Raw genomic sequence first — 14,535 nt, 5'->3', positions numbered from 1 at the left:
AGGTTACAGAGATAGGGAGGGGTGTGGGGGGTTGGAGGAGGTTACAGAGATAGGGAGGGGATGTGGGGGGCTGGAGGAGGTTACAGAGATAGGGAGGGGGTGTGGGGTGCTGGAGAAGGTTACAGAGATAGGGAGGGGGTGTAGGGGGTTACAGAGATAGGGAGGGGGTGTAGGGGGGCTGGAGGAGGTTACAGGGATAGGGAGAGGGTGTAAGGGGCTGTAGGAGGTTACGGAGATAAGGAGGGGGTGTAAGGGGCTGTAGGAGGTTACGGAGATAGGGAGGGGGTGTAGGGTAGGTCGAGGAGGTTACAGAGATAGGGAGGGGGTATAGGGGGGTGGAGGAGGTTACAGAGATAGGGAGGGGGTGTAGGGAGCTGGAGGAGGTTACAGAGATAGGGAGGGGGGTGTAGGGGGCTGGAGGAGGTTACAGAGATAGGGAGAGGGTGTAGGGGGGCTGGAGGAGGTTACAGAGATAGGGAGGGGTGTAGGGGGGCTGGAGGAGGTTACAGAGATAGGGAGGGGGTGTAGGGGGACTGGAGGAGGTTACAGAGATAGGGAGGGGGTGTAGGGGGGCTGGAGGAGGTTACAGAGATAGGGAGGGGGTGTAGGGGGCTGGAGGGGGTTACAGAGATAGGGAGGGGGTGTAGGGGGACTGGAGGAGGTTACAGAGATAGGGAGGGGGTGTAGGGGGGCGGGAGGAGGTTACAGGGATAGGGAGGGGGTGCGGTTGTCTGAGGCGATGGGTTAGGGATTGTCCAGTTCTGTGGCTGAGGCAGTGACAGAGTCGGGTGGGGGCGAGGGGGTGGGATGTTGGCTTCACCTTTGACCTTCTCGTGCTAATGTCGCCCCCCCTCTCGCCTTTCACAGGACACGGTGAGCGTGGCAGACATTGTGGTTTGGGGCGCCCTGTACCCCCTCCTTCGAGATCCAGCGTCTCTTCCAGGTACTGCGCAGCCCCCTCTCTATCTGCCGTTTCCCCCGAAGCGAGCTTTGGTTTAACCGGTCAGTCGTACCTCAGTGAGAAACCTGAGCTCCAAAGGTGACCCTCCGACAGGACAGCGCTCCCCTCGGTGTTGACCCGCTGACGGCGCGGCGTCCCCTCGCCTTGAACTGGGACTCAGCCGTGTAAATACTGCGGCTCCCAGAGCAGGTCGGAGGCTGGGAATCCTGCGGAGAGTAACTCGCCTCCTGACCCCCCTCCCCCCCCCCCCCCAATTCCCCCCACACCCAAAGCCTGTCCGCCATCGACAAGGACACAAGTCAGGAGTGCGATGGAATACTCTCCACTCGCCTGGATGAGCGCGGCTCCCACAACACTCGAGAAGCTCGACACCGACTGGGACAAAGCAGCCCCCCTCCCCGCTCGATCGACACGCTAACCCCCCTCCCCACCTTCGACATTCACTCCCTCCACCACCGACGCACAGAGGCAGCTGTGCGCACCAACTACTGGATGCCCCGCAGCGACTCGCCGAGGCTCCTTCGAACAGCACCTTCCAAACCCGCCACCTCTACCCAGCTAGAAGGATAAGGGGGAGATGTGGGGGGCAGCAGCAGAGGCATGGGGAACACCCCCACCTGCAAGTTTCCCCCCTCTGAGCCCCCCCACACATTTCCACGCACACACACACCATCCCGACTTGGAAACATATCGGCTGTTCCTTCACTGCGGCTGGGGTCAAAATCCTGGAACTCCCTCCCTAACAGCGCTGTGGGTGTACCTACACCCCACACACACACGGGGACTGACTGATGTCCAATCACGATCCTGGAACTCCCTCCCTAACAGCGCCGTGGGTGTACCTACACCACACACACACACACGGGGACTGACTGATGTCCAATCACGATCCTGGAACTCCCTCCCTAACAGCGCCGTGGGTGTACCTACACCACACACACACACGGGGACTGACTGATGTCCAATCACAATCCTGGAACTCCCTCCCTAACAGCGCCGTGGGTGTACCTACACCACACACACACGGGGACTGACTGATGTCCAATCACAGTCCTGGAACTCCCTCCCTAACAGCGCCGTGGGTGTACCTACACCACACACACACGGGGACTGACTGATGTCCAATCACAATCCTGGAACTCTGTACCTACACCACACACACACACACGGGGACTGACTGATGTCCAATCACAATCCTGGAACTCCCTCCCTAACAGCGCTGTGGGTGTACCTGCACCACACACGGGGACTGACTGATGTCCAATCACAATCCTGGAACACAGAAAATTCCAGCACAGGAACAGGCCCTTCGGCCCCTCCTGCACCGACCGTGCTGCCCCCGTCTGAACTAAAACCCTCCCAACCCTTCCGGGGACCGTATCCCTCTATTCCCCATCCTATTCATGTATTTGTCAAGACGCCCCTTAAACCTCACGACCGTATCCGCTTCCACTCCCTCCCCCGGCAGCGAGTTCCAGGCACCCACCACCCTCTGTGTAAATAATCTGCCTCGTACATCTCCTTTAAACCTTGCCCCTTAAACCTGTGCCCCCTAGTAATTGACTCTTCCACCCTGGGAGGAAAAAGCTTCTGACTATCCACTCTGTCCATGCCCCTCATAATCTTGTAGACTTCTATCAGGTCTCCCCCTCAACCTCCGTCGTTCCAGTGAGAACAAACCAAGTTTCTCAAACCTCTCCTCATAGCTAATGCCCTCCAGACCAGGACAACATCCTGGTAAATCTTTTTCTGTAACCCTCTCCAAAGCCTCCACATCCTTCTGGTAGTGCGGCGACCAGAATTGAGCACTGTGTTCCAAGTGCGGCCTAACTAAGGTTCTATAACTTCTATAACTCTTTACCTTCTCTATGAACGGTATGCTTTGTCTGTACAGCGCGCAAGAAACGATACTTTTCACTGTATCCCGATACACGTGACAATAATAAATCCGATCTTATAGAAAGCATCCTTTCCGGATGTATCACAGCTTGGTCTGGGCTCCTGCTCTGCCCAAGACCGCAAGGAACTCCACAGATCCTTGAAGGTGACGTCACAGGTGGAGAAGGTGGTGAAGAAGGCATATGGCATGCTTGCCTTTATAGGACGGGGCACAGAGTATAAAAGTTGGGGTCTGATGTTGCAGATGTATAGAACGTTGGTTCGGCCGCATTTGGAATACTGCGTCCAGTTCTGGTCGCCACACTACCAGAAGGACGTGGAGGCTTTGGAGAGAGTACAGAGGAGGTTTACCAGGATGTTGCCTGGTATGGAGGGGCTTAGTTATGAGGAGAGATTGGGTAGAACATAGAACATAGAACAGTACAGCACAGAACAGGCCCTTCGGCCCACGATGTTGTGCCGAGCTTTATCTGAAACCAAGATCAAGCTATCCCACTCCCTATCATCCTGGTGTGCTCCATGTGCCTATCCAATAACCGCTTAAATGTTTCTAAAGTGTCTGACTCCACTATCACTGCAGGCAGTCCATTCCACACCCCAACCACTCTCTGCGTAAAGAACCTACCTCTGATATCCGTCCTGTATCTCCCACCACGAACCCTATAGTTATGCCAAACTGGGGTTGTTCTCCCTGGAAAGACGGAGGATGAGGGGAGACCTAATAGAGGTGTATAAAATTATGAAAGGCATAGATAGGGTGAACGGTGGGAAGCCTTTCCCCAGGTCGGTGGTGACGTTCACGAGGGGTCATAGGTTCAAGGTGAAGGGGGGGGAGGTTTAACACGGATATCAGAAGGACGTATTTTACACAGAGGGTGGTGGGGGCCTGGAATGCGCTGCCGGGCAAGGTGGTGGAGGCGGACACACTGGGAACGTTTAAGACTTATCTAGATAGCCACATGAACGGAGTGGGAATGGAGGGATACAAAAGAATGGTCTAGTTTTGGACCAGGGAGCGGCGCGGGCTTGGAGGGCCGAAGGGCCTGTTTCTGTGCTGTGTTGTTCTTTGTTTTGTTCTTTGGTCTTGTGTGAATGCAGCCCAGTCCCATCACGCAAACCGGCCTCCCGTCCATTGACTCCGTCTACACTTCCCGCTGCCTCGGGGGGAAAAGCAGCCGGCATAATCAAGGACCCCCACGCATCCTTCTGGTAGTGTGGCTGTACTCCCTCCCTAACAGCGCCGTGGGTGTACCTACACCACACACACGGGGACTGACTGATGTCCAATCACAATCCTGGCACTCCCTTGCTAACAGCGCCGTGGGTGTACCTACACCACACACATACACGGGGACTGACTGATGTCCAATCACAATCCTGGCACTCCCTTGCTAACAGCGCCGTGGGTGTACCTACACCACACACACGGGGACTGACTGATGTCCAATCACAATCCTGGCACTCCCTTGCTAACAGCGCCGTGGGTGTACCTAACCACACACACACACGGGGACTGACTGATGTCCAATCACAATCCTGGCACTCCCTTGCTAACAGCGCTGTGGGTGTACCTACACCACACACACACACACACACACAAACTGTTCGGGAAGGAGTTCCAGGATTTTGATACTCGCCACAGTGGAGGAATGGCCGATATGTTTCCAAGTCACGCGTGTGTGTGTGTGTGTGTGTGTGTGTGTGTGTGTGTGCGCGCGTCTGCTTCTGTCCCCCACACACACACACACCGCCCCCCGCCCCCCCCCCCCCCCCCTTGTCCTTCTAGGCGGTCGAGGTGGTGGGTTTGGAAGGTGCTGTCGAAGGAGCCTCGGCGAGTCGCTGCGGGGCATCCAGTAGTTGGTGCGCACAGCTGCCGCTGTGTGTCGGTGGTGGAGGGAGTGAATGTCGGGGGTTGGGGGGGGGGAGTTAGCGTGTCGATCGAGCGTTGCGGGGGGAGAATGCTGCTTTGTCCCGGACGGCATCGAGCTTCTCAAGTGTTGTCGGGACAGCCCTGCGGTTGGCGGACGGGTAACGCACGACGATTACTAACAGGAGTTTGCGTGTTTCCTCCCCTTGCTTCAACAGAGGAGTACGACGCGGTGCGGGAGTGGTTCCAACGCATCTGCCAGCTGGGGGCATGCCACAAAGCGGTGGCCTCTGTGTTTGAGGGTCAGGGGTCGCAGGTCTTCAAATCCTACCTGCAGAGACAGCCAGCTCCAGCCCCGATGTCCGAGAAACCCACCGCGAGCGAAACCGAGGTGGGAACGAGCGGTGTCCGGCGGTTCAGACCACCTCCTAACCCCCAACTTTGTCCTTAGCCAGTTACACAGGAACAGGAGGAGGCCATTCAGCCCCTTCTCCCCCTCTAGCCTGTTACACAGGAACAGGAGGAGGCCATTCGGCCCCTTCTCCCCCTCTAGCCTGTTACACAGGAACAGGAGGAGGCCATTCAGCCCCTTCTCCCCCTCTAGCCTGTTACACAGGAACAGGAGGAGGCCATTCAGCCCCTCCTTGAGCCTGTTACACAGGAACAGGAGGAGGCCATTCAGCCCCTTCTCCCCCTCCAGCCTGTTACACAGGAACAGAAGGAGGCCATTCAGCCCCTCCTTGAGCCTGTTAGACAGGATCAGGAGGAGGCCATTCGGCCCCTCTCCAGCTTGTCACACAGGAACAGGAGGGAGTTTAATGGGGGGGATGTGTGAGGTCAGGTCCTTTGCTGGGAGCGTTCGAAAGGCAGATTACTGTCTGAATGGAGAGAGATGTCAGGTCAGGGAATTTCAGAGGGATCTGGGCGTTCTGGTGCATGAGTCACAAGGTGCCAGCAGGCAGGTCCAACAGATAGCAGAGAAGACCAACAGTACTTTGACCTTCATTGCAAAGGGGTTAGAGTTTAAACACAGGGAGTTCTGTCGCAATAACTCCAATTGGCGGGGGCGGAGGGAGGATAATTCGGGAGAAACCTCTTCACCCAGGGAGTGTGGGGGAGAATGTGGGACTCGCTCCCACGGAGGGGGAGAATGTGGGACTCGCTCCCACGGAGGGGGGAGAATGTGGGACTCGCTCCCACGGAGGGGGGAGAATGTGGGACTCGCTCCCACGGGGGGGAGAATGTGGGACTCGCTCCTAACCCGGGGGGGAGAATGTGGGACTCGCTCCCACGGGGGGGGAGAATGTGGGACTCGCTCCCACGGGGGGGAGAATGTGGGACTCGCTCCCACGGGGGGAGTGGGGGGAGAATGTGGGACTCGCTCCCACGGGGGGAGAATGTGGGACTCGCTCCCACGGGGGGAGAATGTGGGACTCGCTCCTAACCCGGGGGGGAGAATGTGGGACTCGCCCCCACCCAGGGAGGAGTGGGGGGGGAGAATGTGGGACTCGCTCCCACGGAGGGGGAGAATGTGGGACTCACTCCCATGGGGGGGAGAATGTGGGACTCGCTCCCACGGGGGGAGTGGGGGGAGAATGTGGGACTCGCTCCCACGGGGGGGAGAATGTGGGACTCGCTCCCACGGGGGGAGTGGGGGGAGAATGTGTGACTCCCTCCCACGGGGGGAGAATGTGGGACTCGCTCCCACGGGGGGGAGAATGTGGGACTCGCTCCCACGGGGGGAGTGGGGGGGAGAATGTGGGACTCGTTCCCATGGGGGAGTGGGGGGAGAATGTGGGACTCGTTCCCACGGGGGGGAGAATGTGGGACTCGTTCCCACGGGGGGGAGAATGTGGGACTTGTTCCCATGGGGGGAGAATGTGGGACTCGCTCCCACGGAGGGGAGAATGTGGGACTCGCTCCCACGGGGGGAGAATGTGGGACTCGCTCCCACGGGGGGAGAATGTGGGACTCGCTCCCACGGGGGGAGAATGTGGGACTCGCTCCCACGGGGGGAGAATGTGGGACTCGCTCGCACGGGGGGAGAATGTGGGACTTGTTCCCATGGGGGGAGAATGTGGGACTCGCTCCCACGGGGGGAGAATGTGGGACTCGCTCCCACCCGGGGGGGAGAATGTGGGACTCGCTCCCACGGGGGGGAGAATGTGGGACTCGCTCCCACGGGGGGAGTGGGGGGGAGAATGTGGGACTCGCTCCTAACCCCCAACGCAGACGCTACAGTTAAGAAAGCCCCACCAACGCCTCTACTTTCTCAGGAGGCGAAGGAAATTCGGCATGTCCGCTACGACTCTCACCAACTTTTACAGATGCACAAGGAAACCCAGACCTTGTTGCATATTCCTCTCTCTCAATCCATAGCCACTCAGATAATAGATCATAGAAACATAGAAAACTACAGCACAAAACAGGCCCTTCAGCCCCACAAGTTGTGCCGAACATATCCCTACCTTCTAGACCTACCTATAACCCTCCATCCTATTAAGTCCCATGTACTCATCCAGGAGTCTCTTAAAAGACCCTATTGAGTTCGCCTCCACCACCACTGACGGCAGCCGATTCCACTCGCCCACCACCCTCTGTGTGAAAAACTTACCCCTAACATCTCCACTGTACCTACCCCCCAGCACCTTAAACCTGTGTCCTCTCGTAGCAGACATTTCCACCCTGGGAAAAAGCCTCTGAGAGTCCACCCGATCTATGCCTCTCAACATCTTATACACCTCTATTAGGTCTCCTCTCATCCTACGTCTCTCCAAGGAGAAAAGACCGAGCTCCCTCAGCCTATCCTCATAAGGCATGCCACTCAATCCAGGCAACATCCTTGTAAATCTCCTCTGCACCCTTTCAATCTTTTCCACATCCTTCCTGTAATGAGGCGACCAGAACTGAGCACAGTACTCCAAGTGGGGTCTGACGAGGGGTCTTATATAGCTGCATCATTATCCCCGGACTCCTAAACTCAATCCCTCGATTGATAAAGGCCAGCACACCATACGCCTTCTTAACCACCTCCCCCACCCGCGGGGCCGATTTCAGAGTCCTATGGACCCGGACCCCAAGGTCCTTCTGATCCTCTACCGTACTAAGAGTCTTTCCCTTGATATTGTACTCCTTCATCCCATTTGACCTGCCAAAATGGACCACGACGCATTTATCTGGGTTGAAGTCTGCCTTCCAAATTATTATTGCGAGCAAAGTGGACAACCTCACATTTATCCACATTACGCTGCATCTGCCATGCAGATACCCACACACACTCGATCAGTACAGACTTGGAGGGGCCGAAGGGCCTGTTCCTGTGCTGTAATTTTCTTTGTTCTTTTTTCACTCAACCTGTCCAAACCACACTGCTATTTGTGATATACATAAATCATTTGGAAGAAGGTGCAACTGGTGTAATCAGCAAGTTTGCGGATGACATGAAGATGGCTGGACTTGCGGATAGCGAAGAGCATTGTCGGGCAATACAGCAGGATATAGATAGGCTGGAAAATTGGGCGGAGAGGTGGCAGATGGAGTTTAATCCGGATAAATGCGAAGTGATGCATTTTGGAAGAAATAATGTAGGGAGGAGTTATACAATAAATGGCAGAGTCATCAGGAGTATAGAAACACAGAGGGACCTGGGTGTGCAAGTCCACAAATCCTTGAAGGTGGCAACACAGGTGGAGAAGGTGGTGAAGAAGGCATATGGTATGCTTGCCTTGATAGGACGGGGTATAGAGTATAAAAGCTGGAGTCTGATGATGCAGCTGTATAGAACGCTGGTTAGGCCACATTTGGAGTACTGCGTCCAGTTCTGGTCGCCGCATTACCCAGAAGGACGTGGAGGCGTTCGAGAGAGTGCAGAGGAGGTTTACCAGGATGTTGCCTGGTATGGAGGGTCTTAGCTATGAGGAGAGATTGGGTAGACTGGGGTTGTTCTCCCTGGAAAGACGGAGGATGAGGGGAGACCTAATAGAGGTGTACAAGATTATGAGGGGGATAGATAGGGTGAACGGTGGGAAGCTTTTTCCCAGGTCGCAGGTGACGATCACGAGGGGTCACGGGCTCAAGGTGAGAGGGGTGAAGTATAACTCAGATATCAGAGGGACGTTTTTTACACAGAGGGTGGTGGGGGCCTGGAATGCGCTGCCAAGTAGGGTGGTGGAGGCAGGCACGCTGACATCGTTTAAGACTTACCTGGATAGTCACATGAGCAGCCTGGGAATGGAGGGATACAAACGATTGGTCCAGTTGGACCACGGAGCGGCACAGGCTTGGAGGGCCGAAGGGCCTGTTTCCTGTGCTGTACTATTCTTTGTTCTTGAAACATCTCTGCATCCTCCTCACAGCACACCCTCCCACCCAACCTTGTACCGCCTCCAGATTTGGAGATAATACATTCAGTTCCCTCGTCATTAATATATAATCTGTAAATCACCCACACCCTTCTTCTGTAGGAAGGGGAGGCAGTTGATCGCAAGGTCACAGAGCGGGAGGTGGAGGAGGCGGAGGAGACATGGCGGCGTGGACTGGCCGGCCTCCCCAGGCCCAGGAAGATGGAACACCCAATGTGAGTGAGCAACGAGGAGCGCGCCCCGCACTGTGGGAGGGTCAGCGCTGAGGGAGCGCCGCACTGTGGGAGGGTCGGTGCTGAGGGAGCGCCGCACTGTGGGAGGGTTGGTGCTGAGGGAGCGCCGCACTGTGGGAGGGTCAGTGCTGAGGGAGCGCCGCACTGTGGGAGGGTCAGTGCTGAGCGAGCGCCGCACTGTGGGGAGGGTCAGTGCTGAGGGAGCGCCGCACTGTGGGAGGGTCAGTGCTGAGGGAGCGCCGCACTGTGGGAGGGTCGGTGCTGAGGGAGCGCCGCACTGTGGGAGGGTTGGTGCTGAGGGAGCGCCGCACTGTGGGAGGGTCAGTGCTGAGGGAGCGCCGCACTGTGGGAGGGTCAGTGCTGAGGGAGCGCCGCACTGTGGGGAGGGTCAGTGCTGAGGGAGCGCCGCACTGTGGGAGGGTCAGTGCTGAGGGAGCGCCGCACTGTGGGAGGGTCAGTGCTGAGGGAGCGCCGCACTGTGGGAGGGTCAGTGCTGAGGGAGCGCTGCACTGTGGGAGGGTCAGTGCTGAGGGAGCGCCGCACTGTGGGAGGGTCAGTGCTGAGGGAGCGCCGCACTGTGGGGAGGGTCAGTGCTGAGGGAGCGCCGCACTGTGGGAGGGTCAGTGCTGAGGGAGCGCCGCACTGTGGGAGGGTCAGTGCTGAGGGAGCGCCGCACTGTGGGAGGGTCGGTGCTGAGGGAGCGCCGCACTGTGGGAGGGTCGGTGCTGAGGGAGCGCCACACTGTGGGGAGGGTCAGTGCTGAGGGAGCGCCGCACTGTGGGAGGGTCAGTGCTGAGGGAGCGCCGCACTGTGGGAGGGTCAGTGCTGAGGGAGCGCCGCACTGTGGGAGGGTCAGCGCTGAGGGAGCGCCGCACTGTGGGAGGGTCAGCGCTGAGGGAGCGCCGCACTGTGGGAGGGTCAGCGCTGAGGGAGCGCCGCACTGTGGGAGGGTCAGTGCTGAGGGAGCGCCGCACTGTGGGAGGGTCAGCGCTGAGGGAGCGCCGCACTGTGGGAGGGTCAGTGCTGAGGGAGCGCCGCACTGTGGGAGGGTCAGCGCTGAGGGAGCGCCGCACTGTGGGGAGGGTCAGTGCTGAGGGAGCGCCGCACTGTGGGAGGGTCAGTGCTGAGGGAGCGCCGCACTGTGGGGAGGGTCAGCGCTGAGGGTTCCCTACAACCCTCCAGCCCCTCAAACCCTCCCTGTCTCTGTAACCTCCTCCAGCCCCCCTACACCCCCTCCCAATCTCTGTAACCCCCTCCAGCCCCCCTACACCCCCTCCCTATCTCTGTAACCTCCTCTTGCTCCCCTACATCCCTCCCTATCTGTAACCTCCTGCAACCCGCCGAGATCTCTGCGTTCTCCCAATTCCGGCCTCTCGAGCATTCCCCCACCCACCGATTCCCATGGCCTTGTCTTCAGCTGCCTGGGAGGGGGGGTCTCCCCAGCTCTGGAATTCCCTCCCTACACCTCTCCGTTAGCCGCCCCTTCCCCACTTTCATTCCACCTTCAACGCAATCCTTTTAGAACTGCATCTCTGATATAGATTCTGGCTATTTGCCCTCAATACTTCCCAACGCACCTGAACCTCAGGTTTCGTCTGATCGTCCCCCTGTGCAGAGTCTCATAGAACAGTACAGCACAGAACAGGCCCTTCGGCCCACGTTGTTGTGCCGAGCTTTGTCTCAGGAAGAATGTCCTGCAAGGTCGCTCGATAAACTTTGGTTGTTGCCATCGTCACTGTCATAATCTCTCTCCCTCTCTCTCTCTCCCTCTGCCTTGGTGGCACAGTGTGGGTTAGCACTGCTGCCTCACAGCGCCAGGGACCCGGGTTCGATTCCCGGCTTGGGGTCACTGTCTGTGCGGAGTCTGCACGTTCTCCCCGTGTCTGCGTGGGTTTCCTCCGGGTGCTCCGGTTTCCTCCCACACTCCGAAAGATGTGTAGGTTAGGGTGCATTGGGCCGTGCTAAATTCTCCCTTAGTGTCCAAAGATGTGCAGATTAGGTGAATTGGCCATGCTAAATTGTCCCTTAGTGTCCAAAGATGTGTCGGTTAGGGGGATTGGCCATGCTAAATTCTCCCTTAGTGTCCCAAAGATGTGCAGATTCGGTGGATTGGCTGTGCTAAATTGTCCCTTAGTGTCCAAAGATATGTAGGTTAGATGGATTGGCCATGCTAAATTGTCCCTTAGTGTCCAAAGATGTGCGGGTTAGGTGGATTGGCCATGCTAAATTGTCCCTTAGTGTCCAAAGATGTGTAGGTTAGGGTGGATTGGCCATGCTAAATTGTCCCTTAGTGTCCAAAGATGTGTAGGTTAGGGTGGATTGGCCATGCTAAATTGTCCCTTAGTGTCCAAAGATGTGTAGGTTAGGGTGGATTGGCCATGCTAAATTGTCCCTTAGTGTCCAAAGATGTGTAGGTTAGATGGATTGGCCATGCTAAATTGTCCCTTAGTGTCCAAAGATGTGTAGGTTAGGGAGATTGGCCGTGCTAAATTGCCCATTAGTGTCCAAAGATGTGTAGGTTAGGGTGGATTGGGCCATGCTAAATTGTCCCTTAGTGTCCAAAGATGTGTAGGTTAGGGTGGATTGGCCATGCTAAATTGTCCCTTAGTGTCCAAAGATGTGTAGGTTAGGGTGGATTGGCCATGCTAAATTGCCCCTTAGTGTCCAAAGATGTGTAGGTTAGGGTGGATTGGCCATGCTAAATTGCCCCTTAGTGTCCAAAGATGTGTAGGTTAGGGTGGATTGGCCATGCTAAATTGTCCCTTAGTGTCCAAAGATGTGTAGGTTAGGGAGATTGGCCATGCTAAATTGTCCCTCAGTGTCCAAAGATGTGTAGGTTAGGGTGGATTGGGCCATGCTAAATTGTCCCTTAGTGTCCAAAGATGTGTAGGTTAGGGTGGATTGGCCATGCTAAATTGTCCCTTAGTGTCCAAAGATGTGTAGGTTAGGGTGCATTGGCCATGCTAAATTGTCCCTTAGTGTCCAAAGATGTGCACGTTAGGTGCTAAATTCTCCCTCAGTGTAACCCAAACAGGCACCGGAGTGTGGGCGACGAGGGGATTTTCGCAGTAACTTCATTGGGGTGTTAATGTAAGCCTTACTTGTGACACTCATAAATAAAGTTTAACTTTAATCTCACGCTCTCTTTCTCTCTTGAAATTAGCCTTCCCCAGAAGGGAGAGAGGAATATTCTAGTAACCAGTGCCCTCCCGTATGTGAACAACATTCCACATCTTGGTAACATTATTGGCTGCGTGCTCAGTGCTGATGTCTTTGCCAGGTAAGGGCAGGGAGGGAAATGGGAAGGGGGTCGACAGAAGTGGGGCTTAATGGCCTCCTCCTGTTCCTGTGTAACAGGCTGGAGAGAGAGGGGCTGAATGGCCTCCTCCTGTTCCTGTGTAACAGGCTGGAGAGAGAGGGGCTGAATGGCCTCCTCCTGTTCCTGTGTAACAGGCTGGAGAGAGAGGGGCTGAATGGCCTTCTCCTGTTCCGGTGTAACAGGCTGGAGAGAGAGAGGGGCTGAATGGCCTCCTGTTCCTGTGTAACAGGCTGGAGAGAGAGGGGCTGAATGGCCTTCTCCTGTTCCTGTGTAACAGGCTGGAGGAGAGGGGCTGAATGGTGTCCTCCTGTCCCTGTGTAGCAGGCTCTGGGAAAGGGGCTGAATGGCCTCCTCCTGTTCCTGTGTAACAGGCTGGAGAGAGAGGGGCTGAATGGCCTCCTCCTGTCCCTGTGTAACAGGCTGGAGAGAGAGGGGCTGAATGGCCTCCTCCTGTTCCTGTGTAAGAAGACTCAGGGAGAGAGGCTGAATGGCCTCCTCCTGTTCCTGTGTAACAGGCTGGAGAGAGAGGGGCTGAATGTCCTCCTCCTGTTGCTGTGTAACAGGCTGGAGAGAGAGGGGCTGAATGGCCTCCTCCTGTTCCTGTGTAACAGGCTGGAGGATAGGGGCTGAATGGGCCTCCTCCTGTTCCTGTGTAACAGGCTCGAGGAGGAGGGGCTGAATGGCCTTCGACTGTCCCTGTGTAACAGGCTGGAGAGAGAGGGGCTGAATGGCCTCCTGTTCCTGTGTAACAGGCTGGAGAGAGAGGGGCTGAATGGCCTCCTCCTGTTCCTGTGTAACAGGCTGGAGAGAGAGGGGCTGAATGGCCTCCTCCTGTTCCTGTGTAACAGGCTGGAGAGAGAGAGGGGCTGAATGGCCTCCTCCTGTCCCTGTGTAACAGGCTGGAGAGAGAGGGGCTGAATGGCCTTCTCCTGTCCCTGTGTAACAGGCTGGAGAGAGAGGGGCTGAATGGCCTCCTCCTGTTCCTGTGTAACAGGCTGGAGAGAGAGAGAGGGGCTGAATGGCCTCCTCCTGTCCCTGTGTAACAGGCTGGAGAGAGAGAGAGGGGCTGAATGGCCTCCTCCTGTTCCTGTGTAACAGGCTGGAGAGAGAGGGGCTGAATGTCCTCCTCCTGTTGCTGTGTAACAGGCTGGAGAGAGAGGGGCTGAATGGCCTCCTCCTGTCCCTGTGTAACAGGCTGGAGAGAGAGGGGCTGAATGGCCTCCTCCTGTCCCTGTGTAACAGGCTGGAGAGAGGGGCTGAATGGCCTCCTCCTGTCCCTGTGTAACAGGCTGGAGAGAGAGGGGCTGAATGGCCTCCTCCTGTCCCTGTGTAACAGGCTGGAGAGAGAGGGGCTGAATGGCCTCCTCCTGTTCCTGTGTAACAGGCTGGAGAGAGAGGGGCTGAATGGCCTCCTCCTGTTCCTGTGTAACAGGCTGGAGAGAGAGGGGGCTGAATGGCCTCCTCCTGTTCCTGTGTAACAGGCTGGAGAGAGAGGGGCTGAATGGCCTCCTCCTGTGTCCCCGGCTCCAATTCGGACACCGAAAGGGTGAATGGTGGCTGTTGTGTCCCCCGCAGGTATTGCCGTCTGAGAGGCTGGAACATTCTGTACATCTGTGGGACGGACGAGTACGGCACAGCCACGGAGACCAAGGCGGTGGAGGAAGGACTGACCCCCCGACAGATCTGTGACAAGTACAATGCCATCCACAGCCAGATCTACAACTGGTTCCAAATCTCCTTTAACTACTTCGGACGGACCACCACAGAGCACCAGACCAGGTGTGTTTACCCCACGCTCTCGCTCTCTCGCTCTCTCTCTCTGTCTCTCTCTCTCTGTCTCTCTCTCGTTCTCTTTCTCTCGCTCTCTCTCTCTCTCTCTCTGTCTCTCTCTCTCT

General features: G+C 56.7%; 1 protein-coding gene across 1 annotated transcript; it reads left to right on the top strand.

Annotated features, from left to right (window-relative positions):
- Positions 1 to 862: 862 nt before the first annotated feature.
- Positions 863 to 14,419, top strand: LOC144491174 (methionine--tRNA ligase, cytoplasmic-like; the record flags this gene model as incomplete). Its single annotated transcript, XM_078208853.1, has 5 exons — positions 863 to 943; positions 4,946 to 5,118; positions 9,191 to 9,303; positions 12,485 to 12,601; positions 14,216 to 14,419. Coding segments are annotated over exons 2-5 (467 nt in total), but the record flags the coding sequence as incomplete, so codon positions are not given.
- Between the last annotated feature and the right edge of the window lie 116 nt (positions 14,420 to 14,535).

This window comes from Mustelus asterias, unplaced genomic scaffold (genome assembly GCF_964213995.1).
Source record: "Mustelus asterias unplaced genomic scaffold, sMusAst1.hap1.1 HAP1_SCAFFOLD_4639, whole genome shotgun sequence".
Lineage (NCBI taxonomy): Eukaryota > Metazoa > Chordata > Chondrichthyes > Carcharhiniformes > Triakidae > Mustelus > Mustelus asterias.
Note: the sequence above shows the minus strand (reverse complement) of the source record. Positions and strands in the feature narration are given on the sequence as shown.